The sequence below is a fragment of the Lonchura striata genome, chromosome 28, assembly GCF_046129695.1.
Source record: "Lonchura striata isolate bLonStr1 chromosome 28, bLonStr1.mat, whole genome shotgun sequence".
Classification (NCBI taxonomy): domain Eukaryota; kingdom Metazoa; phylum Chordata; class Aves; order Passeriformes; family Estrildidae; genus Lonchura; species Lonchura striata.
Window position 1 is genome coordinate 1,378,790 of NC_134630.1, and position 26,556 is coordinate 1,405,345.

Here is a 26,556-nt window from a genome sequence, read left to right on the forward strand (position 1 = left end):
CTCTGCTGAGGCTGACTTCTTTGATGCACACCCAGTGCCGACCCCGGGCTCAGCTCTGTTCTTTCCTTGTGGCTGGCTAGATAGAATTTGATTGCAAAAGAAATATTTTATTTTTTCATATTACTTTTGCTGGACAAATTTTCAGTTATAACAGGATGGAAGTATGGGCTGACAGGAACATCCTGAAATTCAATGAAAAAAACTGCAATGTCCTGCACCTGAGGAGAAATAACCTCATGCACCAGGACACACGAGGGGCCAAATTTCTGAAGAGCAGCTCTGTGGGGAAGGACCTGAGGGCTCTGCTGGACCCTGAGCTGAACCCGAGACACTGCGGTGCCCCTGCCTGTCCTGGCCCGGCGAGGTTCAGGAACGGGAGCCTTGCCTCAGCACTGCAGAGGCCACGGCTGGCGAGCTGCATCCAGCTGTGGGCTCTCCACTACAAGCGCCCACGGATACACCATGAAGAGTCCGGAGAAGAACTGCAGAGATGATGGAGGGACTGGGCATCTCCCCTGAGGAAAGGCTGAGGGAGCTGGCACTGCAGCCTGCTGAAGGAAGGCTCGGGGGTGTCATAAATGTAGAGCAATACCTACTTAGGGGAGGTGTGAAGACAGAGCCAGGCTCTTCTCAGTAGTGCCTGGTGACAGGACAAGAAGCAATAGGCACAAAACGAAACACGGTGGGGGGAGGGGGCTCCCTCGGAATCTCAGGAAATACTTTTTTACACAGAAGCTGCCGGAGCAGTGGCACAGGGTCATTAGGCAAATTATAGAGTCTCCATTTTTGGGCAGCCAAATTATAGAGTCTCCATTTTTGGGCAGCCGACTGCAGGGAACCGAGGAGGAAAGGGAAGACCGGGCAGTGGCCAAAGCCACGCTCGTGCCGACCGCGCTCGGCCGGGGCCGGGACCCGGGCTCGAACTCGCGCTCCCGGCGGGCTCGGACGTGCGCGCCGCCACGCGACCCCGCGCGGGCGGGGCGGGCGCTGCTGGGAGGGCGGAAGTGAGGCGCGCGCGCCGGCAGCATGGCGGCCGCGCGCTGGTGGCGGCTGTGCGGGCGCTGGCGGCCTGCGGTCACCGGGCCCGCCCTGGGGCCCACGCGGCGCCGCCTCTGGGCCCCCGCCGCTGCCGTCCCGGCCCCGCCGGGCTCCGTGCCGCCGCCCCGCGCCACCTTCAGCGCCGGCCCACGCTGGCACCAGCGCAGCCCCGGTGGTCTGCCTGGGGGCGACGCACTGGAAGGCGGCGGCGGCGGTGAGGACAGCGGCGGTGGCGGGGCGGACAGTGGCGGGGCCGGGCCCGGGCCCGTCATAACGGCCTTGACGCCACTGCTCGTCCCGGAGCATTTCCCTAACGTCCCGCTCATCGCCGTGACACGCAACCCTGTATTCCCGCGCTTCATCAAGATCATCGAGGTGAGCTGCCGCCGAGCCCTCGGTCCCGGGGCCGGGGCTCGGCTCTGCCGGCCCGGCCTGGGCGGAAGCTGCCGCGAGGTGCCGGAGCCTCGGCGGGAGGTGCTCTGGGCTGGCTCGCAGAGCGGCCGGAGGCGGCTCAGCCCGGCGTTGCGGCCTCAGGCGGGAGTGCCGGGGTGGTATCACCCCAGGCCGTGCGGGGGTCACCGACTGACCCCGCCGCTGGCGATGCCGCCTCTCCTGGCCGCTCTCTTTGCCTGGGCGCCTCCCTTGAACTGCAGAGCAGGGCAGCAGCAGCGTGACCTCCACGGGCAGCCGCTGCTCGGCCTTTATCTCGAGCTTTGTAACCCAGTCCTGTCGGGATAACGATTTCTTTTGGGCCAGTTGAAGTTTCACTGTAATTGCGTCAGCAGTTCTGCTTCTAACAGAGAAGGTCGGCGATTCACACATACTCTCTCGAAGTTCACTGTCATTTTTGTGTTCTCTGATGAAGGTTAAACAAACGTGTCCTTGTTTCGGCGCCGTAGGCTGGTGTCAGAGCACCGAGACCCGTGCTGGTGAAGGCAGCAAGCTGTGAGCTGCAAGAAAAAGGCAGGAATACGGTGTAGAGCAGTATAGCTGCGGTGGGAGAGGGTGTTGAGGGATGGGGATGGCAGTCGCCATTTCCGAGTGTGATCTTAATAGTTATGAATTATATCAGTGATGTGTTTCTTGAGCTTACAGGCCAGAAATACTTCTTCCTTCTTAAATGAAGCCCAATCTGTAAAAAGTACTTGTATTTTTGTGCCTCTCTGGTGTGTTGCCAGTCTGATTTTGAAGTAAATGTAGTATGAAATAAATCAATATTTTCTTGTTCCTGTAGTATTATTTAGCATAATGTTATTTCTACTGTAGTATTTTTCTGCGTGTCAGATTCTAATATGTGCATCTTCTAGCATCTTTACAAATGTGTCAGGGGAAGGAGAAGGTTATATGTTATTAAGAGCATGCAGTCATATAACAGTTATGTACAGAAGTTATCAATTTCAATGCTTAGGTCAACAATGTCTCACAGAATTGTTAAATGTTTTCTCTTATCCTGTGAATTCATTGTGCTGCAATTTACCTGACAAGGTCGAGTCTCTACAGTGCCTATGAAATTACTGATTTTCTTCCTGTTAATGTCTCTAACATTGGTAAGCATATTTTGCTAAATAAAATTGCACAAAATTGGAATAGGTATGCTAAGATTAGAATAGGCCAACAGTGGTGGTATTACTCGTGCTATTCTGTCAGAACCATGCTGATTGTTAGCAAAGAATTGAGCAATGCAGCTTATGTCCATCACTTTGAAGAGCACTCAGTGGCTGGCAGGGTGACTTCATGCGAACAGCAGAATTCACAAGCAGTTATTTTCTTGGTCACTGAGGATTCAGCCTGCTGTGATTAACAGTTCCAGTGGTGCTGGGAGATCTGCCAGGGACAGGTGTGTGGCATCTAGAGATCAGAGGGAAGTAAGAAAGTAAACTAGGAAGAAATAGTGGCTGAAACTCAAAGCAGGAACTCAAGACTCATGGGTGTAGGAGAGGAATTGAGCAGAGAAGGCTTTGGAGAAGAGCATTTTAACTAGGGTTTTGTGGCAGAATTCAGGTAACTGATAGGGAAGGGTGAACTAACTCCCCATCAGGAGCAGAAAGCTAGGATGCACAGGTATGGAAGGGGAAGGGAACAGTGATAGCAACAGAAAGATATAACATAAGATACTGTTAAGTAACTTACAAGCTTTTTTGCTTGTAAGACTTGTACAGGTCTTAGTTCCTCCCCCATCCTTTGAGCTTGTCTTATCTCGACTGGGAAGTGACTTGTTCAAAATACTTAAATTTCATGTTTCTTTACCTTTTTTTCCACTTCAATATTACTGTCCTCTAATGGAGACAAGACTAGAACTGTACAAGCTCCAACTTCATAATTTAGTTGTAGGGTGTCATCATGCCTGGCCTTACACCTTGGGAGTGCAAAGATTACAGAAAATCCACCTCTGATTGCATACCTGTTGTCCTAGGTGAAAAATAAGAAGCTGGTTGAACTGCTGAGGAGGAAAGTTCGTCTTGCCCAGCCTTATGCTGGTGTTTTTCTTAAAAAGGATGACAAGTAAGTTGTTTCTCTTGATCGTTTTAAAAAATACAAAAATAAGCTGTCCAGGTTGTATTTACACTAAAAGCTGTCATCCTAAATGCCCTGCCTTGGACAGCATTGCAGAAATTATGGGTGGTCTTGGACCATCCTCATGCTATGAAAGTCTTTGTTGCCACCAGCAGCGCTGCTGGGAGCTGGAGTCTTGATATAGAAAAGAATGGTGTTGTTTGGGAAGGAGATGAGCTGTCCAGATATTTGGGTGATTTGGAAAGGGGTTACATGGTGGTAGCAATGGGGATTAAGTGTCTTTGCACCAAAGTCAAGTTTAAAGTTCTGCAGTGATTTTTAAAAATTTTTTAATCTGACCTACTATTTCCAGTTTCTGAATATCTACTCAATTTTTTTTGCTCAATAGCAATGAATCTGATGTGGTGGAGGATCTGAATGAAATATACCAAATGGGAACTTTTGTCCAGATTCATGAAATGCAGGATCTTGGAGACAAGTTGCGTATGATAGTCATGGGACACCGAAGGTTGGTTACTTGTACTTCACTGCATCTCACCAGGCTGCTGTTTAAACAGAGATATCCCTTATCAGTTTCACCACATACATGCATTTTTTTCTACACAACTTATGTATGGCAAGTTTTTCCTTTGTTACCATGCCATATCCTGTGAGTGTCAGGATATTCCATATCCTGTCACAGCTGTGACAGGTTAGCTGCAAAACAAAAGAGACAGCGCATGTCATTGTCATACCAACTGTGATATGATGCAAGCAAACTTTCATTAAGCTGAAATTTAGCAGTTACTTTGACAATTACAGCAAGGCTTGGTGAAAAAAAAAATCTCTGGAATTAATTCAAGCCAGTATTTTTGCTTTTAAAAAGGGAGGGGAGGGGGGGGGTTCAGAATTTTAATTATGTCTTGCCCCAGTCATAATTTTGCCCCAGAACTGAAGAAAATAAGATTATTGCTGAAAATCTAGTTTTAGCCATTTATGCCAGGTATTTTTAACTAAGTTAAGAAATTATATTTTTAAAAACATCAAATAAGTAATTTCCTTTAGAAGGAAAAACACAAGGACAGAAACATGGTCAAAGGAACAGGGTGGGGTTTGCTTTGAAGCATGTCTTTTTTTCCTTCTCACTTTTCTTCACTTGCATTTGTTCTGGACAGCAAAGAATGAGCAGTCATGTCAAAACTAAATTTGCGTGAATTCACAAGTCAGTTCCTTTTCAAATGAAGTGTTAGACCTCTTGCTGCTTTATCAAAGCACAGCCATGTTTGATTGCATTTTGGAAATAAGCTACTGGTTTGGGGTTATTTGGAATATAAATATTTCCCTATAACTTGGAAGGGTTTGGTATTCCTGAGATATAACTTTAGGATTGGTCTTTATATTTGATTAAGACAGGAAGCACTGGTCAATCATATCCATAGGAACCACACTAGATACCAGATTTGAGGAGCATTTATAGGGAAACAGAAAAGGAAACTCCTGTATAAAAGCCAAAATAATGAAACATGGTGTCTTGCAAATGTGTGTCCTTTCTAAATTTTAGATTGTTCAAAATACAGCTTAGACTCTCCTTTTCATGCTAAAGAGCTGATATCTCATGTAACAGGGAGATTGTTGCTGGTTTCTTTTGGCTTTCAGGATTCGTATAAACAAGCAACTAGAGGTTGAGCCTGAGGAACCTGAGAACAAACAAAAAATTAGAAGGAAACAGAAGCGACCTAAAAAGGAGGCTGAAGAGGAGCCTGGAACAAAGGACCAAGATGTGGAGTTGGTACTAGATCCTGTAGCTGCTTCTTCAAAGGAAGTTCTCATGGTAGAAGTAGAGAATGTGGTTCATGAAGATTTTCAGATCACAGAAGAGGTTAAAGTAAGTGAATTAGTAAGGCTGTAATTTCAGGCTGCAGAAACTAGTTCCTTCTCACAGTCACTGCACAAGGGGATTATATGAAAGTAAAGAATTTTCATTATAACAGCTCAGTTCCTTAAAACTGTTGACTTCAAAAAGTTGCTGAATGAAGAGGCTAGTCTGCACTTAAATCTATGTGATCACCTCCCTCAAACTGAGTGTTTCCTTGAAGTTGGCTTGGGTGTTCAACCTGATTGTATCTTCTGGCCAAGAGCCAGTCAAGTTCTGTGCATGCAGAAAGCCACCCTAGAGGCCTTGCTGCCTTTCTTGTGAGCAGGAACTGCCCCAGCACCAAGAATCATCACAGCCCACCACTGCAGTGAGTGGCTGGACTCTGGGGAATGTAATATTTGTACTGAGATCTTGCCTATCTTTTTCCATTCTTTTGGTGATTAGATTTTGTTGTGTTTATAGGCACTTACTGCAGAAATCGTTAAAACAATCCGGGACATCATTGCCTTGAACCCCTTGTACAGGTATGTCCTTCCCATGCTTCCCTGCTTTGAGAACAGCATGTTCTCAGGGTGGAAGATACTGACATTTTCTATACCACTTGTTTTTCTGTTGTAATGAGGTAGAAATATTTGCTGAATTGTCACATAGATTTTTGGTTTGGGATATAAACTCTGTCCATTGTTGGAATCAAAGTTTTGGAAACCTGATGTGCAATTTAGAAACAACATAGAACAATTAAGTCCTAAGGCAGGTGATCTGGGTCTAAGTGAAACCCACTGCAATGCAATAAGCATCATGATCTGATCCATGTCTTAAAAGCTGGATAAAAGTTTTGGCATACTGGCACAAAAAATCCTACATAACTGTTTGGAGAGCATTTCAGCTACTTCATTTTATATATTGGTGATCATTCCTCTAAACCAAGTGATTTGTCTATTTGTTACTGAGTATTGCTACAGTCAAATTTCAAAAATAGTTTGCTATGGAACTGAGCTGTGTTTCATTCTATTGCACTGTCTGACAAGTAAATTAGGATATTCCATTTTGAATATAGATTTACAGAGCATTTTGGGTTTTTTTCCATTTTCTTTTCAGAGAGTCTGTACTTCAGATGATGCAGGCTGGACAGCGTGTGGTAGATAACCCTATCTATCTGAGTGACATGGGTGCAGCCCTAACAGGGGCAGAGTCACACGAACTTCAAGACATCTTGGAAGAAACCAGTGTAAGATGAAGTTTTTAACTCAAGCAATGTGAATGGAATCAGTATATCTGTTGTATGTCACCTTTTTCTTACCAGCTTCAGTAGAGAAGATACTACAGTGCTACTTTTGATGATACGTTAATAGCAGTGACTAGATTCCTGTTGAAGAATAAAGTAGATCATTAGTATTGATGCACTGTGGTTAAATCAGAGTGCTCTGCATCTTTGGCAGCATATAATTTTCTTAACTGCTATGGAGTTGCTACATGTTGGTCTTTCCACATCTGCAAATGCTATAAAGCTCTCCCAGACAACCTGTTGGAGTTTTTTATTCTGTCTTTCTCTCTGGGAGGGAGAAAGTGTGTGTGTATGTGTATATATATATATATATATATATATATCTGTGTGTGTTACTTAACAAGGGTATGGCATCTCAAAACTCATTTTTTGCTCAAAATACATTTTTTGTCTATCTTTTCCAGATTCCTAAACGGCTTTATAAAGCTCTTTCCCTTCTGAAAAAGGAGTATGAGCTGAGCAAACTTCAGCAGCGTCTTGGAAGAGAGGTAAGTTTGTGGAGTAACAAATACCTTGTGTCCACCACTGTGATGCTTAGTATGGGTATGTGCTCTAAAGGGTGCATTATTTAGATTTAAGGTTTTCTGTTAGAAATGTGTTTTTTCATGCACATGGTAGAAGTAACAAGACATAAGGCTACAGCATCTGCCATTAAATTGTGTCTAAGTTATAGTTTCATGCAAGCAGATATATCTAGAGGTCTGCAGTTTACCAATCATCCATGTAACAATATAGAGCCTAATACTGTATATAGTATGTACTAGTGTAAATTGCACAATGTCATTTCAAATCACCTTCTGCTAACTCTTGTGAACTCTAGTAGCTCCTGTCTGTTGTAAGATTGAATCAGAATACAGTAACTGCATCTAAATGGTAATGAAGTATGTGAAGTACAAATATTTGAGAATACTGACTCATGTTTTGTTTGTTAACTCCCAGTAACTGGGGCTTTTAGAATTCATATTAAGTGCAAAATGCATTTGGACCGGGATTGGAATGGTTGGAGACTTCTTAATTGAATTGAACAGATACAACCTCTGGGACCAGATATATATCTAGGGATGCTGAGAGGGCTTATCAATGTCATTATCTGTTTTTTTCACTCATCATTAAAGCACTGTGGTCATGGGAGAGGTTCCTGGGAAGCAGAAAAAGGTAAATGCCATGCCCATTTCCAAGAAAGAGAATTGGGGAGACTGTAGGCATGTTAACCTGCCCCAGTCCCTGGGAAGATTATGGAGAAAATTCTCCAATAAGTCAGGCATATGAAAAAGGACATGATTTGGGACAGCTAGAAGGGATTTCCCAAAAGCAACCTGCCTAATTGTCTTCTCCTATGAGAAGGCCCAGAACACAGAAAGGAAACATGGTTTAATGGTGGGCTTGGCAGGGCTAGGTTAATTGTTGGACTCAATGATCTCAGACATCTTTTCCTACCTAAATGATTCTATGATTCTAGCAATGATTGTTGTATACCTTGACATTTGCATGGCCTTTGCTGAGGTCAACCGTAATAGTATTCTGACTAAATTGAGATGTTACAGACTGGAAGTATGTAGTATGAGGTTGGTGAAAAATTCGCTAGATTAATGGGCAGAAAGACTTTACCATGTTGATCACAATCCTAACTTCAGCCAGCTACTAGTGGTATCCCCTCGGGGAGTCAGTAAGAACCTACTAAAGTTCTGCTAAAGAAATTCATAGTCCCAGACGAGGCCTGGAATAATCAGGATAGAAATTAGCTATACAGGAAAGGACTTTGAAGCCCTGATGTGAAGGAGGCTCACCATGAGTTAGTAGACTGTCCTTGTGAAAAGGAAGGCCAACTACATACTGAGCTTCAGTTGCTCTGTGTAGGCAGCAGGTAGAGAGTAGTGGTTAGCCCTCTCTGGTACTAAGGAGGTCACATCTGCATTACTCTGCCCAGCTTTTGGTCTCCCCAACACAAAGAGAACATTGAAGCACTGAATCATGGCCAGTGAAGGCCACCAAGATATGGAGGGTGCTGGAGTATGTTATTAAGTCACTTATTGTGTTAGAATACACTGCAGATTAGTTCCAAGTAGTATTTTTGCTGGGAACATTATAACTGAGAAGTATTTGGAAGTGTTTGATGTTAGATGGTCTGTACCAGGAGCACATTAGTTACCATATTTGTTGCTTTGTCTAGGTTGAAGAGAAGATCAAACAAACACATCGCAAGTATCTTCTTCAAGAGCAGTTGAAGATAATTAAGAAAGAACTAGGTCTGGAAAAAGAGGACAAGGATGCTATAGAAGAGAAGTTCCGTGAGCGACTAAAGGAGCTGGTAGTGCCAAAACATGTCATGGATGTGATTGATGAAGAATTGAACAAGTTGGGTTTGTTGGATAATCACTCCTCAGAATTCAAGTGAGTGCATGGCCATGTCATGCTGTCAGGGTTTGTTGGGAGAGTGAAACATCAGTGCAGTTCTGTGAAGCACTTACTTTAGTCCCTCCCTTCCCCTCCCTTCCCCGTAGCATATCATTACGTTATAGGATTTTTCTCCAAATTGCCTGTGTTTACTTACGTAGTCTACCTCTTTTGATCATTTTAGGTCTTTTCTCTTTGAGTCTGATGCTAGAGATACAATATGTGCAATTAGTTCCTCATGAAATGTTCAGTGATACTTTTTCTGCCTTCAGTTTTGGCTCTTCTTTCCCGTACTTTAGTGTCTTCAGTAGATGTGAGAAAAGCTAATACATGTCATTGGTCAAGCTACCTGAGGTGGTTACTGAAGTATTTGAATTGCTAAGGAGTGAATGAATAGTTTGTAACATGTGTTCTGTGATGTGAATTGTTAGAAACAAAGGTCAAAGTGAACATTTCTTGTCTGTTGAGTCAGAGTGTGCTATATTATACAGCAGTTGGTGTACTTATCAGCTCTCTTAATGTTCTGGGTCTTTGCTTTTGAAAGTATCTTTTACAAAGTAAAAGACTGTGTTTAAGGGCAAGCATACGTTTGGATGAGCAGCATCTTGGCAATCATAGAAAAGACATACTGGGCTTCACAGGCAGCATTATTACCTTTCCCTTTCCTTCAGATTTGTAGCAGTGATTGCAAATTTGCAAAGCAAGTACTTGGGAGAAAAAAGCCAAAGCTCTGGTGGCATGGCAATTGGCCTCAGGTGGATCCTGCTCTCAGACAGCCTGGCTGTTCTTCCCTATGTCCATGACTGTGCATAACTTGAGAGTTACTGCGTTGTGCAGACCTCCCTGTACACTTGAATTCCTGATCTAAGTGCGTAGTTTTAGAACAGTGAGTAGTGGTTTGACACACTTGTGTTCTCTTCAGTTTGTTTATGCTGATTATCTCTACTGTTAACTTCCATACTGTCATCATTTTCCTCATCTTAAATCTTTCTCTGTAGTGTTGGAGTTTCTTTGTTTCAGAAAAGCAAAAGCTGGGAAAAAAAGCTTTGGTGTTTTTGGGGGGGAAGGTGAAGACTGAAAAAGGTTAGCAGTGACAACCCAAATAGTGATGTGCTTTTCATAGGCTCTCTTCCATTAGTAGTTCATATCCCCCTTCTTCTGGATGAAGTTGTTTTGGAAGGTGGTGGAGGAAGACATGAGCTGGTCAATTACTCTCATTTGTGTGTTTCTGTCAGTGTTACACGGAACTATTTGGACTGGCTGACATCCATCCCATGGGGTAAATGTAGCGAGGAGAACCTGGAGCTTGCTAGAGCCCAAGAGGTTCTGGAGGAGGATCACTATGGAATGGATGACGTCAAGAAGCGAATTCTGGTAAGGCGGTGTGTCGCATTTCACACACTGCTTAACATCAGGCATTTTGGATGTGTTTCAGATTGCAGTCTCCATTTAATTGGTGTTAATTCATGCATCAAACATAAAGCTGCACGAAAGACCCAAATGTTCTGGTAATCAGTTCATGTACTTAGTTACTTCTGGCAATGAAGGTCACATTCTCATTTCAAACTGCAATATTCTGGTTTGCACTAAATGCTGGGCAAGTAAGTGTCCAAGGGAAGCAATCTCTTGATTTTTTTTTTTCCCACTTGCACAGTCATTTCTTCACTGTAGGTGTATAATCAGTTGAAGTTTCAGTTTTGAACTGTGATCTTTTGATTTCTCAATTGTTCAGTGTTATTTGAGGGTTGTCTGTCAAAGAAGTGTGAAATAAGAACAAGCTTAACTTAGCACATGGGAGTGATACAATAGGAGATGCTCACATGTAGCTTGAGAGACTCAGGTGAGAACAAGAGAAGCTGGGAGAAGAACTTGAACTCTATCTTCTCACTCCAAGGCAGTGGAGAGAGACTGCTTCTTCTGATGAGATGATACAGAGCACAGAAGTTGGGGACAACCAAGCATATAAATAACCAGAGGCAAAACAGATGCATCAGTATCCTGACTTAGCTTCTCCACTTATCCTCCCCCAAGTCCTTTGAGAACCAGTTTAGTGTATGATGCTTGTTTTGTAATCACTGCTTGACCTGATAACAAATGTGTTTTGGTGTTGCTGACGTTCCCTTCTGTTCACTGCTGGTGCTTTATCTGTTCTACAGGAATTTATTGCAGTCAGCCAGCTGCGAGGATCCACCCAGGGGAAGATTTTATGTTTTTATGGTCCCCCTGGAGTTGGCAAAACCAGTATTGCTCGCTCCATTGCCAGAGCCCTAAACAGAGAGTACTTCCGCTTCAGTGTTGGAGGGATGACTGATGTAGCAGAAATAAAAGGACACAGGTCAGTGTAACTTGAGAAATTTCTCTATCCAGCAGTTTTTACTGAAGTAAATAGGAATCTTAACTGAAGTTGAACAATGTGTGTAATTCTCGTCTCTGTTTTGCCAACCCTTGCTGACAGGAGTTGAGATACAGAAAGAGGTGACAAAGATAGCAAAAGTTGGAGTTTGGAAGATAATTATATTTGTGCTTTTAAGTGCAGTTTCTCCCTGTTTATTGTGTATTCTCAGCTTTGAAAAGCTGAGTGAGCTACTCAAAACCACTGGACTGATGACAAATGCTAATACATGCATGTGTGTAGATGTCAAAACTAGAGAATGGTCACAGCTTGAACAGAGTCATTCACATATGTGTTCAGGTATGATTGAGACTTGGTTTCCAAATAATCAGGATGGAGATGCTGCATGAGGAAAATGTGGAAACAAGAACATTCATGGGGAGAACAAGAAGTGAATAAAAAATCTGTAGACTCATGGGGAAAACAAGAAGTTAACAAAAAATGGGTAGATCTGACCCTTCCATAGGTTTATTTTCCTTCTACTTACAAAAAAAATCCTAGAATGGTTGGCATTGAAAGTGACCTCTGGAGATTGTCTAGACCATTCCCCTGCTAAAGTAGGGGAGATGCAGAAGTGTTTAACACCTTCTTTGCCTCACTCTTTAGTGGAAATATGGCTTGTCCTCAGGACAACTGTCCTCCTGGGTTAGTAGGTGGTGTCAGGGAGCAGAATGGGCCCCCTGTTATCCAGGGGGAGGCAGTCAGAGAACTGCTGAGCTGCTTGGATGTTCATTAATCCATGGGACCAGATGGGATCCACCCCAGGATGATGATGGAGCTGGCAGATGAGCTTGCCAAGCTGCTCTCCATCATTTACTGGCAGTCCTGACTCACTGGTGAGGTTCCAAATGACTGGAAGCTGGCCAATGGGATACCCATTTACAACAAGGGTGAGAAGGAGGATCCTTGAGGTAATTATAGGCCAGTTAGCCTGACCTCAGTACCCAGTAAGGTCATGGAACAGTTTACACTGAGTGTCATCACACAGCACTTACAGGATGGCCAGGGTGTCAGACCCAGCCAGCAGGGGTTTAGGAGGGCTAGGTCTTGTTTGACCAGCCTGGTCTCCTTTCACGACCAGGTGACCTTCCTGGTGGATGCGGGACAGGCTGTGGATGTGTCTGTTTGGACTCCAGCAAAGCCTTTGGCCCTGTTTCCCACAGCACACTCCTGGAAAAGCTGCAGCCCACGGCTGGGACAGGAGCACTCTGTGCTGGGCTCAGAACTGGCTGCATGGCTGGCCCAGAGTGTGCGGGTGAGCAGTGCTGCATCCAGCTGGGGACAGGCACCAGTGGCGTCCCTCAGGGCTCTGTGCTGGGCCTGCTCTGTTCAATATTTTTATTGATGACATGGATGAGGATGAGTCTTACATCAGTAAATTTGTAGATGACACTAAAGTGGGAATGTGTGTCCATCTGTTGGAAAGTAGGAGGGCTTTGCAGGGAGACCTGGAACAGTTGGATGGATGGGCAGAGTCTAATAAGATGACGTTTAATAAGTCCAAGTGCTGAGTTCTGCATTTTGGCACAAGAAACCCCTGCAATGCTATAGGCTGGGGATGGTGTGGCTGATCAGTGCCTAGGTGTCGGAACTCAAAATGTCTCTCAGACATTTTTGGGTGTTCCGGGTTCAGGTCAGAAGCATTTGAGACCCTGGCAGGCAGCTGGAAACATCTGTGATTTTGGGTTTGAACCATGGAACAATTTACCAACTTTGCAGGAAGAACAAGAAGTCACAAAAGTTTAGATATTATAGTAGAAGTGGTCACAAAGTAAAGGGAAGAATTTTTGAGTGCTGTACAGAAGGGTTTTAAGTCTTGTACAGGGGGGTTTTGGTTTTGTAAATGGGGGTCAGAAGTTTTAAGATGGAGGTAATTGAGCCTGTCCTATCCTCCCTCTTTCTTTTTCCTTACCTCCATGTTCTTGGTGATGTTGGCACTCACAGATTGGTTTAGAGTAGAAAGGCACCATTTAATATAGGTAATAGGCATTGGGGAAAAACTATAAACATTTAACACATAATGTACCATATAAAAGACAGCAGCAGCCCTGGGTGGGGAGAGAAGAAGCAGTCAGGAGTCAGAGAGGATGTCAGGGTGTGTCTGTGCCTCTGCCTGAGCTGTGAGCAAGCCGCAGCAGCCCGAGAAGAAAATATTTTAGACAGCTTGCAATAAAGATCGAACAACAGAAGACTTCAGAGCTTTTTTTTGAAAGCACGGGTTGGAGGAGAGATTTTTCCACCACACGGAGCCACCCCCAACCTAGGGTGAGATCCGGCACCCAGGCAGAGAGGGACCTGGGGGCACTGGTTGACAACCGGCTGAACATGACCCAGCAGTTGTGCCCTGGTGGCCAAGAAGGCCAGTGGCATCCCGGCCTGTATCAGGAATAGTGTGGCCAGCAGGAGCAAGGTCATTCTTCCCCTGCGCTTGGCACTGGTGAGGCTGCACCTTGAGTGCTGTGTCCAGTGTTGGGCCCCTCAGTTTAGAAAAAGAAGGTTGAGATACTTGAGCACGCCCAGAGAAGGGCAATAAGGCAGGTGAGGAGCTTGGAACACAAGCCCTGTGAGGAATGTCTGAGGGAGCTGGGGTTGTTTATCCTGGAGAAAAGGAGATTCAGAGGTGACCTTAATTGCTCTCTACAACTCCCTGAAAGGTCATTGTAGTCAGGTGGGGATCAGTCTCTTTCACCGGGCAGCAACTGACAAAACCAGAGGACACAGTCTCAAGCTGCACCAAGGGAAATATAGGTTGGATATTAGGAAAAAGTTTTTTACAGAAAGGACAATAAAGTACTGGAATGGTCTGCCCATGGAAGTGGTGGAGTTGCCATCACTCGATGTGTTTAAAAAAGGACTGGATATGGCACTCAGTGCCATGGTCTAGTTGAGGTGCTGGGCCTGGGTTGGACTCGGTGATCTTGAAAGGTCTCTGCCAACCCAGTGATTCTGTATGATTCTGTGTAAAGCAAGTTCAGCTACAGCAGGTTGCACAGGATGGTGTCCAGACATGTTTCGAATGTCTCCAGAGAAATAGATCCCACAGCCTCTCTGGGCAGCCTTTTCCAGGGTTCTGCCCCCCTCAATGTACCCCCTCAATAAGATTCCCCTCATATTCTGGTGGAACTCCCTGTGTTTCAGTTTGTGCCCATTGGCCTGTGTCCTGTCACTGGGCACCACTGGCAAGAGTCTGGCCCTGTCCTCTTGACACCCACCCTTCAGATATTTTTACATGTTGGTAAGATCCCCTTTCAGTCATATAAAGGCTAACAGGCCCAGCTCCCTCAGCCTTTCCTCTGAGAGATGCTCCAGTCTTCTCATCACCTTCACAGCCCTCCATTAGACCCTCCCAAGCAGTTCCTTTTCTTTCTTGAACTCCTAAGTCCAGAACTGGGCACGACACCTCAGGTCTGGCCTCACCAGAGCAGAGCAGAGGGTCTGCATCTGAGCATAAAACCAGCGCTGTTTTCAAACCAGTAAGAGTAGCTATTCTGTGAAGTAAATTGAACCTGCAGGGCTCTGTCTTACCCAGAAGCAGAGAAAAATACTTTCTATGTTTCTCAGATGTTCTCTGTTCTGTGCCTCTCAGCCTTCACTCTGTTGTTACCCTTTTTGCTTTTGCTTGTTTCTGGATACCAGAAACCAGAAAGGTTATATTTTTACTATTATCAATTTGTTTCTTTAGTATCTTTTGATTTACACTGGTCTTTTTGTCCCTATCAAGTGAGGAAGTGAAATGTTACCCCTTCTAACATTTCTTTCCCAAAACCCATGAAAATTCAAACAGCTCTGTCCTCGGCCTAACCTCTTTGCTTTTCTCTAATTGAGAAGTGGTTAAAACTAAAGATAAAAACTGTAGTCTAGGAGTATTTTGCTAAAATTCATGTCAGTTCTTTACTAGAAATAGACTAGGTGGGTCTTGGTGCTTAATATTGTGATACAGAATGCTTTTGATAGATGTTGAAGAAATAAAGACTTGTTTCACAGTGGGATATACTTGTTCTGTCAGCTGTGTGATGTATGCTCTGATACGTGTTGTGCTTTTCAATGGTTCCCTAAATACAGTCTCTGGTAAAACAGGAGGACATATGTCGGAGCAATGCCAGGAAAAATCATCCAGTGTCTGAAGAAGACCAAGACAGAGAATCCACTTATACTGATTGATGAGGTGAAGTATTTCATCTTTCTTCTAGGTTTTGCTCTTAAAGGCTTGTATCAATTAGTGATCCCCAGAGAAAAGGTGAAGCAGTAACTCTCTTAAAAATGTCATGTTCTTTCTGTTTATATGAAGCTGGGCTCTCAAGTTCTCTAGGTGACACTGATACTTTAGATAGTTTGTTTTCTCTCCTTATAACAGACTCAAGCTTTAAAATTCTAGTTGTGTCCTGATTAAATTATAGCTGTTTGGATCCTAATGGACCTGGCTGGATATTCAGAGATTCTGTAGTTCTTGTGTTTCCTACATAGGTGTGAGCACATCACTGTGCACAAATTCACTGTTGCCTGTGTGATTATTAGCTAGAGTCACTCTCTCAGTAGGTCTAAAGCAGGACTCTAAGGAATAAGATACTTACAATCAATTTGTGGTCTGATTTGAGAATGAGTCAGGACTACCAGCCTAATGCTTTGTTGAAAAGCAGATAAGGACAGGATATAATAACAGGTGTTCAGAACAGACTGAAGGTTGTTCTGGCCTTCTTGTGTGCCATATCTGGGAAGGACCAACAGCAGATTCTTGGGAGGAATGGTATGTGGGACCAATAAACTGTCATCTGTTGCAGCATGATGTAACCAATGAGTATCATAATTTGAAAGGTAATGGAACCTATCATAACCTGTAGGTTGTGATACTTCCATGGTGTTGGCCAGAATCCCTGCCTTGGCTGTAGCAGCAAATTTCATTGAGGCCATCCAGTTCACACTACTCCTAAGGGAGAAGAAGCAGTGGCCTTGTTTGTATCCTCAGAAGCAAAGTTCACAGTGCTGGATGAGTCAATGACCTTGGCCATGGTCCTGGGCACCTGGTTCTAGTGGCCCTACATGACCAGTGAGGTTGTTCAAGATGACTTCAGGAAGTCCTCATGAGCCTCAATCAACTTACAACTATAACAACAGCCCAAGTCACTAACCCAGCTCTGCTTGAATGGCTGTGTGTAGGCTTTTTGCCCCTTGGCCAGAGCAAGGCAAGGTCTGCACTTGCATATTAGGGAAGTGGTGTAAGCTAGCACTCTAGTCCTCTCACTGTGGAGTAAGTGTTCTGGTCTGTGCCTATAGCTTATCTCAGCTTAACAAGTAGTAGCCCACTAGTAGTAGTGCTTTTTATTGTATGCACATTGCCTGAGACTTCATAGTGATTTTCTGCAACACTCAAAAATCCTGTGTCTTGTCAGGTGTGTCATGTGCTCACACAGGAAGATAGTGGAGACTTGGATGAGTGCACAGAAAACTGGTAGAGTGGTACTGGATGTTAATGAGCACTCATGAACATTTTCAGATGGAGCCTTGAAAAAAGTCTTGCTTGCTTGAGAATTTATCATGGTATGAAACTTCTTAGAGTATTAAATTTTTTTTCCCACAGGTAGATAAAATAGGAAGAGGCTATCAAGGGGATCCATCCTCAGCCCTTCTAGAACTGTTGGATCCAGAACAGAACTCTAACTTCTTGGATCATTATCTTGATGTTCCTGTGGATTTGTCAAAGGTATTTATCTTTTCTGCAGAGGTTGTAGAGCCAGAATGTCTGAATGTTTCAATGCAGAGATTTCCTGTCTATGAAAAGATGCTGACATTTTATTCCGCTGGAAAATCAGATAGAACATAAATGGTACACAATAGTGTCTGCAGGAGTTGGTTTTAACTGAATGTCTGTACATGAAACAACATGATCACCCACATATGTCCTAACTCCCTGCAGAGCCAGGGGCAGATGTGTGGTCTCCACTAGAAAAGGCAAGAGTTTTCCTTTACATGATGATTGACAGAGCTGCTGTCAAGGGAGGTGGCCTAATGCTGCTGTGAAGCTTTTGAAACTGGTCATCTTTACACACTGTTGCACTTTTTGTGCAGCTGACATAAATTACAAAATTGACGCATTAGGAGTAGGTATATATAATATATAATTGGGTCATTCTGAGCTAATTTCCTAGAAGGTAGAAATAACTTCTGAGTGAGATCTAGATCTCCCATTTTCTGGTCCCTATCAAACCATTCTGATTTCCCAGCTTGTGTGTTGTGTATTTCTAAACATTTATTTTGGGGGTAGGAAACATGCTATTACATAGTTCTAAAATTCAAACTTTTGATATAAACAAATTCCACAGAGAGGGTGATCTTGCTCTAGCCCTTCAGACAGAGAAACACAGAACTTGGGAACTAGTACTTGGAGTAAAGCAACTGATTGATGAAAGTTCTTAATAGGATCTTTTAATGCTTCCAGGTACTTTTTATTTGTACTGCCAATGTAACAGAAACCATTCCAGAGCCACTGCGGGATAGAATGGAAGTGATCAATGTGTCAGGATATGTAGCAGAAGAGAAACTTGCAATTGCAGAGGTAAGAGAAATCACTGTTGTGCTTTATGTGAATTACATCTGGTAGATTTTTTTTGGTAGATTAAGGCTTACATATTGACATCCAACTATGTCCAAAAAAATTAGGCACATGGTATTTTGGACAGAGTTCCTTTGATTTGAACACATAGTTAAAGTAACCCCAGTTTGCCACAGGCTGTGGACACCAGAAAGCAGCATTGAGCTAACAGCAGAAAGTTGAGTAAATTGGAACCACTTGGCTTTTGTCACAAATACTAAGAGAAGGATGTTATTTCTTTCAGAGATACTTGGTCCCTCAAGCACGAGTTCTGTGTGGCTTGGATGGAAACAAAGCTCAAATCACATCAGATGTCCTCACTGTTCTCATCAAGCAGTACTGCAGAGAGAGTGGGGTGAGGAATCTGCAGAAACAAGTAGAAAAGGTGAGGGGAAGTTAGGTGTAACTGTGACCACTGTGCATCAGCCTTCTCAGCTTTTTTTACAGAGGTAAATTACTGTTCCACCTAGGTATTCAGGAAATCTGCCTATAAAATTGTGAGTGGAGAAGCAGAGATGGTCCAAGTAACACCTGAAAACCTGCAGGACTTTGTAGGAAAGCCCATCTTCACTGTGGATCGCATGTATGAAACCACTCCCCCAGGAGTGGTGATGGGTCTGGCCTGGACAGCTATGGGTGAGACAAAATTAATTTTGGGTTAATGCCTACAGTTCTGTGTAATTTTCAAAAGTTGAATGTAATAGTCAAACAGAACTGAGTCCAGTGATGTTCTTCTACAGGCACCAGTAAAAGGAATTTTCTTTGGCCTTTAGATCCTGAATGCTACTTCCTTGAAGAAGGGAGCCTTTCTTATGCCCAGGCTCAGCTTAGGGCCAGCATGTTTTTTCTTCAAGCTCCATGTCCCATACAAATGACATACATTAGGAACATCAGCAGCAGGAGGGTGCCACTGTGATACACGGCACAGCTGAGGAATGCTGTGTCTCATCAGTGATGTGCAACACTGACTTGATTTCTGGTGCTAAGGGCAGGTATAGGTTTCCAGCACTCTGTGGAGTGGGTGCAGTTGGCTGCTTAGCATTAATTGGATTACTCCCCTAGTAACTTGTGGGTTTATGTACACTACAGGATGGAAATACAGCACATAGCAAAGGAGATGACCTCTTCATACTCAAATTGACTTTGGGTAGAATTCAAGTAGTTAAGAAGGAAATTGTCAGTATGGTAGAGAAGGTAAATAGATACCTGGCACTGGAGAATTGAAGTGGCTAAAAGTGTTTTATGAACTCAGCTTACTCTCTGGAGGAAACAACATGAAACCATTATAAGAACTTGGTTGTTTCCATTGAGTAGGGGTTGCATCTATGTTCCTAGAAGGTGAAGTCCAAAAAAGCAATGAATGGAGACTGTTGAGATTTTTATTTAGCTTCCTGAAGGTATTTAAGGAACAGGTTTCAGTTGCTCTCTACTCAAGGGCTAGTGTCTCATCAGAGAGCATCAGTTCCAAATGCCTGACGTAGCTTCTGCATCACCAAAACATCCTAGTTTAATTTTCCTTTAACTTTTTTCAGATGTTTTTCTTTTCTTTTTTTAGGAGGTTCCACTCTGTTCATTGAAACATCTCTGAGGCGACCCAAAGACAAGGAAAATAAGGATGGGTCACTTGAAGTAACAGGGCAACTGGGAGATGTAATGAAAGAGAGTGCCAAAATTGCATACACATTTGCAAGAGCCTTTCTGATGCAGAAGGACCCCAGCAATGATTTTCTTATGTCTTGTCATATCCACTTGCATGTGCCAGAGGTAAATTGATGCAGAGTTCACAGAGCATGCACAGCAGCCCTGCTGATTTACTCCCTTAGATGTAAAGCTGGAAGGCTATTCATTTGTCCGTATGTTGTGCAGAATGCCCTCTTCTAGCAGTAGAACCAAGGAATGAAGACATTTTCTTCATGCTTCTGTGAAGGTCTTCTTATGAGCCATGTTTCCATTCTTTTCCACAGCAAGCATGTGGCAAGAATACCGGGGCTTGGATAATTTTCTAAAGAAACCTAAGCTTTTGTTGTAGCTGTTGTTTTTCAAGTGGGGAAACCATGACATAGAGATAAGTGATTTGGATAAATGCTTGGACGAAGTTACTAAGACATCAAAGTTTAGGTTTCTGTGTTATCAGGCCTTCTTAAAGGCTTCCAAGTCATTTACACATTATTGAAAATACTATTCATGATCTCTGTGCCATGCTTCCTAGTCCATGTAATGGCAGTGATTGCTTTTGTCCAATATTTGGGGCTGAAAATAAATGCCCACAGTGCTCAGAGTAGCTCACATGCTGTGTAACAAGCTTTGGGCAGGTGCTTTACTGAAGACAGATTTTGAGCTGTGATTGTGTCCCAGCTTTACTTCTGGACTACTGAGTGCTCTGTGTGCAATGTCTTTGTTGCAGCTTGCTCTGTGTCTGTCCAGGTACTGCATTGTTGTCTGTGAATTCATTTCCTGATAGATGAGAAAACAGCAGACATGATCTCTGTCTCTACTCCCTCTGACATTTACTTCCTCTGCTCTTACCACAAAGAGGTTTGATCTCAGATAAATCCAGACTCACCAGTTCAGGCTTGGATTTTGTGGGGCTTTATATACTGATCTTTTCTGCCTTGAATGATTTTTGATACTGTCCTCCACTAGTTTGTTACTCTTGACACTCTCCCCTTGTGATGTTGACTTAGGTCTAACAAAGAGCTTTAAAGTGTTTGTGCTCTTTTTTCCCTGAATTGCTTACTCAAAGATCTGAGTCCAATGAGTATGGTGGTGACATCAGGCCAGAAACCACATTTGTGGACTCATTTGTGGATTATTTCTCATGAGTAAGGTGAGGAATGTCACATTTGTTAATACATCAGCCAAATCAAATAGCAAGATTCCATCACTCACACATGCAAAAACCTTTGTGAGGCTTAATAAAATTTGGACAATGTTAAAACAACAAGGACAAGGGTACTGTCTGACTATGCTGCTTCTTGAATGAGCAGGGGAGTTTTGCTTTGTTTTTTTTAAACAGGGAGCAACCCCAAAGGATGGACCAAGCGCAGGATGTACCATAGTAACAGCTCTGCTGTCCCTGGCCATGAATTGCCCAGTGAGGCAGAATGTAGCCATGACTGGAGAAGTGTCATTGACTGGAAAAATTCTTCCTGTTGGTGGAATCAAGGAGAAGACTATTGCAGTAAGAGCTCTTCTCTTGTCTCTGTGCATTGTCCACAGGAGAGCCCTAGGTTGGGCTGGGTGGGGACAAGGACAGCCAGTGGGGGGTTGCTCCTTGAACTGAGAGAAGCAGATTTCATTCCATACACAGGTTGGAAAAGTCTGTGGGGAAACATGGGGATCTTGGCTGTGTCTCTGGCTGTGAGGAAAGGGATGGGACCCTAGGCTTTGTGCCAGGGCATGTATGTTGGCATTAGCTCAAGTCCACCTACACTGGCAGAATTGAAGGTGACTGACAGCTTTAACTGGCTGTCAGAGCTGTCTGCTCTGTCAGACTAGCACAGTTCAATCACATGTGCTGTGTTGAATTACCTGTTTGAGGAGGGCATCCAGTGGAGATCTGACAGCATCTCTAAGCATCTCTTGAAATCAAGGGTCTTAAAATCATAGGGTTCCCTAATTCCATTGTGAATTTGTTTGGCATTTTATACAGAGGAACTTAGATTTAGTATTTGGTTTCATCTGTTTTCAGTTTACACAATTCCTTTCTACGCGTTCAGTCTGTCTCTGTACTTTTCACCTCTACAATTCTGGCCTATATAAGCCTTGCACCACACATATTTTTCTGTCAACAATGTTAATAGGTCTTCCTCCACTGAGCTGGGGCTTCACATCAGTGTTCTGCCCCCAGATATATTTGGGCTACAGCCTTCTGCAATGTGATTTCTTTTCCTTGTATGACTTAAAAACGAGTAGTTGTTTGTAGTAGTCAGTAGAGGACTAACCTGTACTGGCACTGACTGGCTGCACTTGCAGGAGGAGTGTGAGTGGCCACAGGCATAAACACAGGATCACCCCTAATGCAATGGGTACAAACCTGTCCTGGGTGGAGAAGCTCTGCCTTTTGTGCTTCTTCCAAAGAAGATGTCCCTATCAAAAAGTTCTGTAGAACTGTACTAAGGGTATTGATGATCAAAAAGTTCTGTAGAACTGTACTAAGGGTATTGATGGGGTAGGTTGGTTTGACAAGCTGTTTCTAACTTTGCTTTCATCTGAGGCTTTATCGTCACCCAAGCCAAAACAGGTACTTAAAACTCTGTAAGGTAGTATGAATGTTCTGAATAATCCCCCAAGATGCTGACATAGTCCATCTAAAATGCCTCCTTCCCTCATCTGTCCCTGCAGCTGAGCAGACACTGGAGACTATGTGTTTTGAGGCTTGAGCTGGGGGGGGATCTAGAACATGCTTCACCCTGGTGATATCTATCAGGAATGCCCTTGGTGCTCTCCATAGAAAGGAGTAAAGCTACATCATGCTCCAGAATAACTGCTCTTGCTTTCAGAAATGGGGTTATTTCTGGTACATGGAAGGATTCCTAGGACTCAACAGCCCAACTTTTTCTGCCCACAGGCAAAGAGGGCAGGTGTCACCTGCATCATTCTGCCATCAGAGAACAAAAAGGATTATTATGACCTTGCTGAATTCATTACAGAAGGACTGGAAGTGCATTTTGTGGAGCACTACACAGAGGTATTTGATATAGCATTTTCACAGCAGGATCTCACTGGAGGATGACATGCTGTGCCCTGATGGCTGGAAGGTGTTCTGTCCCTAAGCACTCGGCCCCGGCCTAGAGATGGGTGACATGGGGCAATCCTGAAGTGGGACATGAATCTATTGCTGCTGCGCAGCTGCCAAAATGAATTATGGCTCTGCTAGAATAAAGTATTTTTCAGTCTTTAATACTGAATTATGATCTACAATAAAGGATCTCCAATTTTGCCAGAGGAATGGGCATGTTATCAGCCACTAGCAGTGGGGCTAGTCTGGTCATTTCTCATTGAAGATATTTCAGCTATTCCACTGTAAATTTCTGTATGACTTGTGAAAAAGGACTGAACAGTACAATCACCCAAAGCTAGGCTGATGTACAGTTGTTATTCCTGATGTGGTAGAAGGCAAGTATCTCTCAGAATCTGCCTCTGTTTAGTAGCCCGGGCTGGGCTAAAAGGACTAAGATAGTTCAGCAGAGCTGGTAGAGTCAGCTGATAAAAGGGACAGGGTTCTTTAGGTTTAGTCACCAGGTCAATACCACCAGAAAGAACTCCAGGTTTAAAGAGGGTAGATCAGTAACATGCTCAGCATCACCGGTCAGCAGCACTGTGCTGCACCACAGATGGCCTATGCCTCTGCCAACAGCTGTATCATATTCAGGGAATGAGAAAAGGAATTAAGTATCTTGACTGTTGTACATCAGTAAACACAGGCTTGGGGGCCAGAGAACTTGAATACTTTGTCTTCCACTGAACACTAAGAAAAAGTATTTTCTGAGCCAAGAACAGCTCTTGTCATCTCAGCAAGGGAGGCCTTAGGGGAGAATGAAGAATCCAGCTACTGAAGTCCTGGGAGCTCTTGCTGACTCCAGGTGTCATGACTTGCTACGACACTGCAGAACACAGGCCTGAATAGAGGGCACAAGGGGAAACACAGGAGCAGGCTAAGCTGCATAAGGAATAGGCTGATGTGCCCTGGGAAAGAAGTGCAAAGTAGTTACTATTTTCAACAGCCATTTTGGCCTACTTGACTTCCCTCCTGCTACCATCTAGGTCTGAAGACAGACTAGGAGGTAGAAGGTGTTATTCCAGAGATTTCCACATCCTAAGTAACTGCACATAGTCCTAGAAGATTCCCCTCTAGAGTAAGTCACAGCAGCACTAGTATCAGCATCTCCACCTGCAGGTACAATAAACCACTGACCCAAGTTCTTGATGGCTAAAATTCTGAACCTTGTCAGCAGTCCCCAGAAGCACTGAAGCAAGTGTATCAAGAACACTCAGTACCCTAGGTTTGGGAGAAAGGACTTTATTGTGTTGCAGCCTGTGCAACTCAATCCTTCTTTGCAGCAGCTTTCCTCATGGCTGCCAGGACATTACTGAGTTCCTCCCGCTTCCTCTTGGCCCGAATGTGAGTGCCAACCTGCAGGGAGAGAGCAGAGCTGTCAGCCTTTACCCAGCACAGACTGGATAAACTGGGACTGCTGCAGGTGTCCCTGCTATCACACCTCAAAACCAGGCAGAACAGTAAAGTTCTGGAAAGAGAGACTCTACCTCAAGCCAGGAGTTTGCCATCATGTCTCAGTAGTACCTTAACAGTTATTTGGACAAGAAAGGGGCTACTTTCAATTCTCAAAATCATTACAACTCAAGGAACCCTATTTTAAGTCTCCTGGTTAATGGCACCCAACCTCCATCAGTGCTCCCATTTTCCCCACACCAGATATAAAACCATGGAAAAATAGCATGACAAGCCTGAATCCTTGAGCTCAGGACCTTTTTAGCAAAGTACCTCTGCATCCATCTCCTGCCCAAGGAACATTCTCTCCACTCCATCATATTCCACCAGTTAATTCCAAAACAAATGAAAAAATAATTAATTAAAAAGCCAAATATTCCTTGGAGAGGGCACAAAACAGAAAACTGACAGAAGTTTCTGCCATCCATTGTTAGTGATTGACCTACCCGCTTCTTGATAAACTTCAGAGCACGTTTGTCCTTGGACACTTTCAGCAGCTCCATTGCACGTCGCTCATAGGGTGCAAAGCCACAGACTTCCCTGATCATGTCTCGCACAAACTTGGTGTGTTTGGTCAGGCGCTGTGGGAAGGGATGGAGGGAGGACTTTGGTCAGTAGGTTACAAAGCACTGTGCAAAGGGTGCAAAGGGGACTGCAAGGAGTTGTGCCATACTCTCTGCTAGGCTTCAAAACCAGCTTATGCCGTTGACATGTGCCAAGAAAACTTAATGCCTGGCAGATCCTGCAGAGCCAAAATCTGCCTAGTGTACCAATTTGTCTTCAAGCACAGGTCCGGATGTGTCACACACTGGCACAGACCAGCATTCTTTGAAAAAGCAGGTCCATGAGCTAGCCAGGGTTTGCATTGCAACACACATCGAATACCACAGCTACACAAAGCATTTAGTAAGAATGAATAATGAGCCCAGATGCATTCATGTCCCGTAACAGGCCACCTTATCGGACTTGGATAGCTCCTAGTAGAGAAATCCGGGGCAGTTTTGTGGGAGATTGCCTGTTACCGAGAGAAGCAGAATAGGAGACTCTAGAAGACATACAGCTTTCACAGCTATCCACTGCCCTGCCCTGCCGAGCCCACGGGCCCGCCTGGCCCCGCTCTGTCGAGCCCAGCCCGCCCCGCAGTCACGGGCAGCACGGGGGTTCTGATCCCTCCTGTCTTCCCACAGCGAAAGCGCGAGCCGCAGCCCCGGGGGACGGGGCCGGAGGCGATGGGCGGCTCCGCGCCAGACACACGAACACAACCGCGCTGCGCACCGTGGGCAGCGGCTCGCTCGGCCCCCACGAGAGGCAGGCCTGAGGCACCGCGCGCCAGCAGAGCCTCATACTCACCCCGCGGCGGCGACACTGCCGGGGCTTGGACACGTTCTTGGTCACCTTGTAGCCCTTGTTAAGGCCCACGGCCATTGGGTAGCGGATGGCCATGGCTGCGGCGCTCGGGCCCGATGGACACGGATGGATAGAGACCCACCCCGCCTCAGCCGCACCGCAACGATGGCGCCGCACCGGAAGGAACGAGCGCGCGCGGGACTCCGGGACGCGGCCACTTCCGGCGGTGGGCGGGGCCGAGGGCGCGCGGGGCGGGGCAGGGCAGGAGAGAAGGCGGGAACACGGCCGGTGCGCTGTGAGGGGCTGCGGGAGCGCCCCGCGCCGGGTCATCGCCACCGTGAGGGGACGGCGGGCTGAGAGAAGGGTCACCCCGCAGCGGGTGGTCCGAGAGAACTGGTAGTTCCCCTCAGGTGCCCGCCATATGGAGACGCACAGCCCCGCACTTACAGAATTTTTCCCCATAAATTATAACTTTGGTATCACTTGACCAGGATTTGATAATCATTGACAGACAAACCTAAAGGAATAGATTAAATGATTTTGTTGGAATAAAAGATACTAGATTTTCTTACCTCTGAAAGAGAGCTTAGGTGAACGTGTGAACTCAACTGTTTTCGGCTTTCAAAGGCAATTAATTTAATTTGTTGAAATGGAAAATATTGACTTGAAATTGAAAATTTTGGTTTTTGAAACAAATCATGGAACTTTACATTCTGCTGTAGACCTTGTCTTTGCGTAACTGGTTCCTTTCATCCCAGGGCAGCAGTGCCAGCTCACGCACTTGGAGCTGCTGGACTCTGTCACCCCCACATGGCACAGATTCCAGCAGTGAGCAATGTTCATGGCTTAGACGATGGGACAAATATGAACAGGCATCTGCAGGGTGAGGGTGACTGTCCTACACAGGCAGAAG

General features: G+C 44.7%; 2 protein-coding genes across 2 annotated transcripts; one reads left to right on the forward strand and one right to left on the reverse strand.

Moving 5' to 3' along the window:
* The first annotated feature begins 1,162 nt into the window (after positions 1-1,162).
* Positions 1,163-23,033, forward strand: LONP1 (lon peptidase 1, mitochondrial). The gene is made up of 18 exons (XM_021528178.2): positions 1,163-1,413; positions 3,452-3,540; positions 3,941-4,060; positions 5,188-5,416; positions 5,870-5,931; positions 6,506-6,635; positions 7,097-7,180; positions 8,863-9,083; positions 10,322-10,460; positions 11,243-11,421; positions 15,556-15,643; positions 17,054-17,176; positions 17,912-18,028; positions 18,309-18,449; positions 18,535-18,700; positions 19,620-19,828; positions 21,081-21,245; positions 22,635-23,033. Exons 3-18 carry the CDS (start codon positions 3,984-3,986, stop codon positions 22,797-22,799), a joined length of 2,295 nt encoding a protein of 764 aa, XP_021383853.2. The 5' UTR covers positions 1,163-1,413; positions 3,452-3,540; positions 3,941-3,983; the 3' UTR covers positions 22,800-23,033.
* Positions 23,034-24,070: 1,037 nt separating this feature from the next.
* Positions 24,071-25,834, reverse strand: RPL36 (ribosomal protein L36). Its single transcript, XM_021528182.2, has 3 exons — positions 25,647-25,834; positions 24,743-24,877; positions 24,071-24,200 (listed from the first exon to the last, which is right to left on the reverse strand). Exons 1-3 carry the CDS (start codon positions 25,737-25,739, stop codon positions 24,111-24,113), a joined length of 318 nt encoding a protein of 105 aa, XP_021383857.1. The 5' UTR covers positions 25,740-25,834; the 3' UTR covers positions 24,071-24,110.
* Positions 25,835-26,556: the final 722 nt, after the last annotated feature.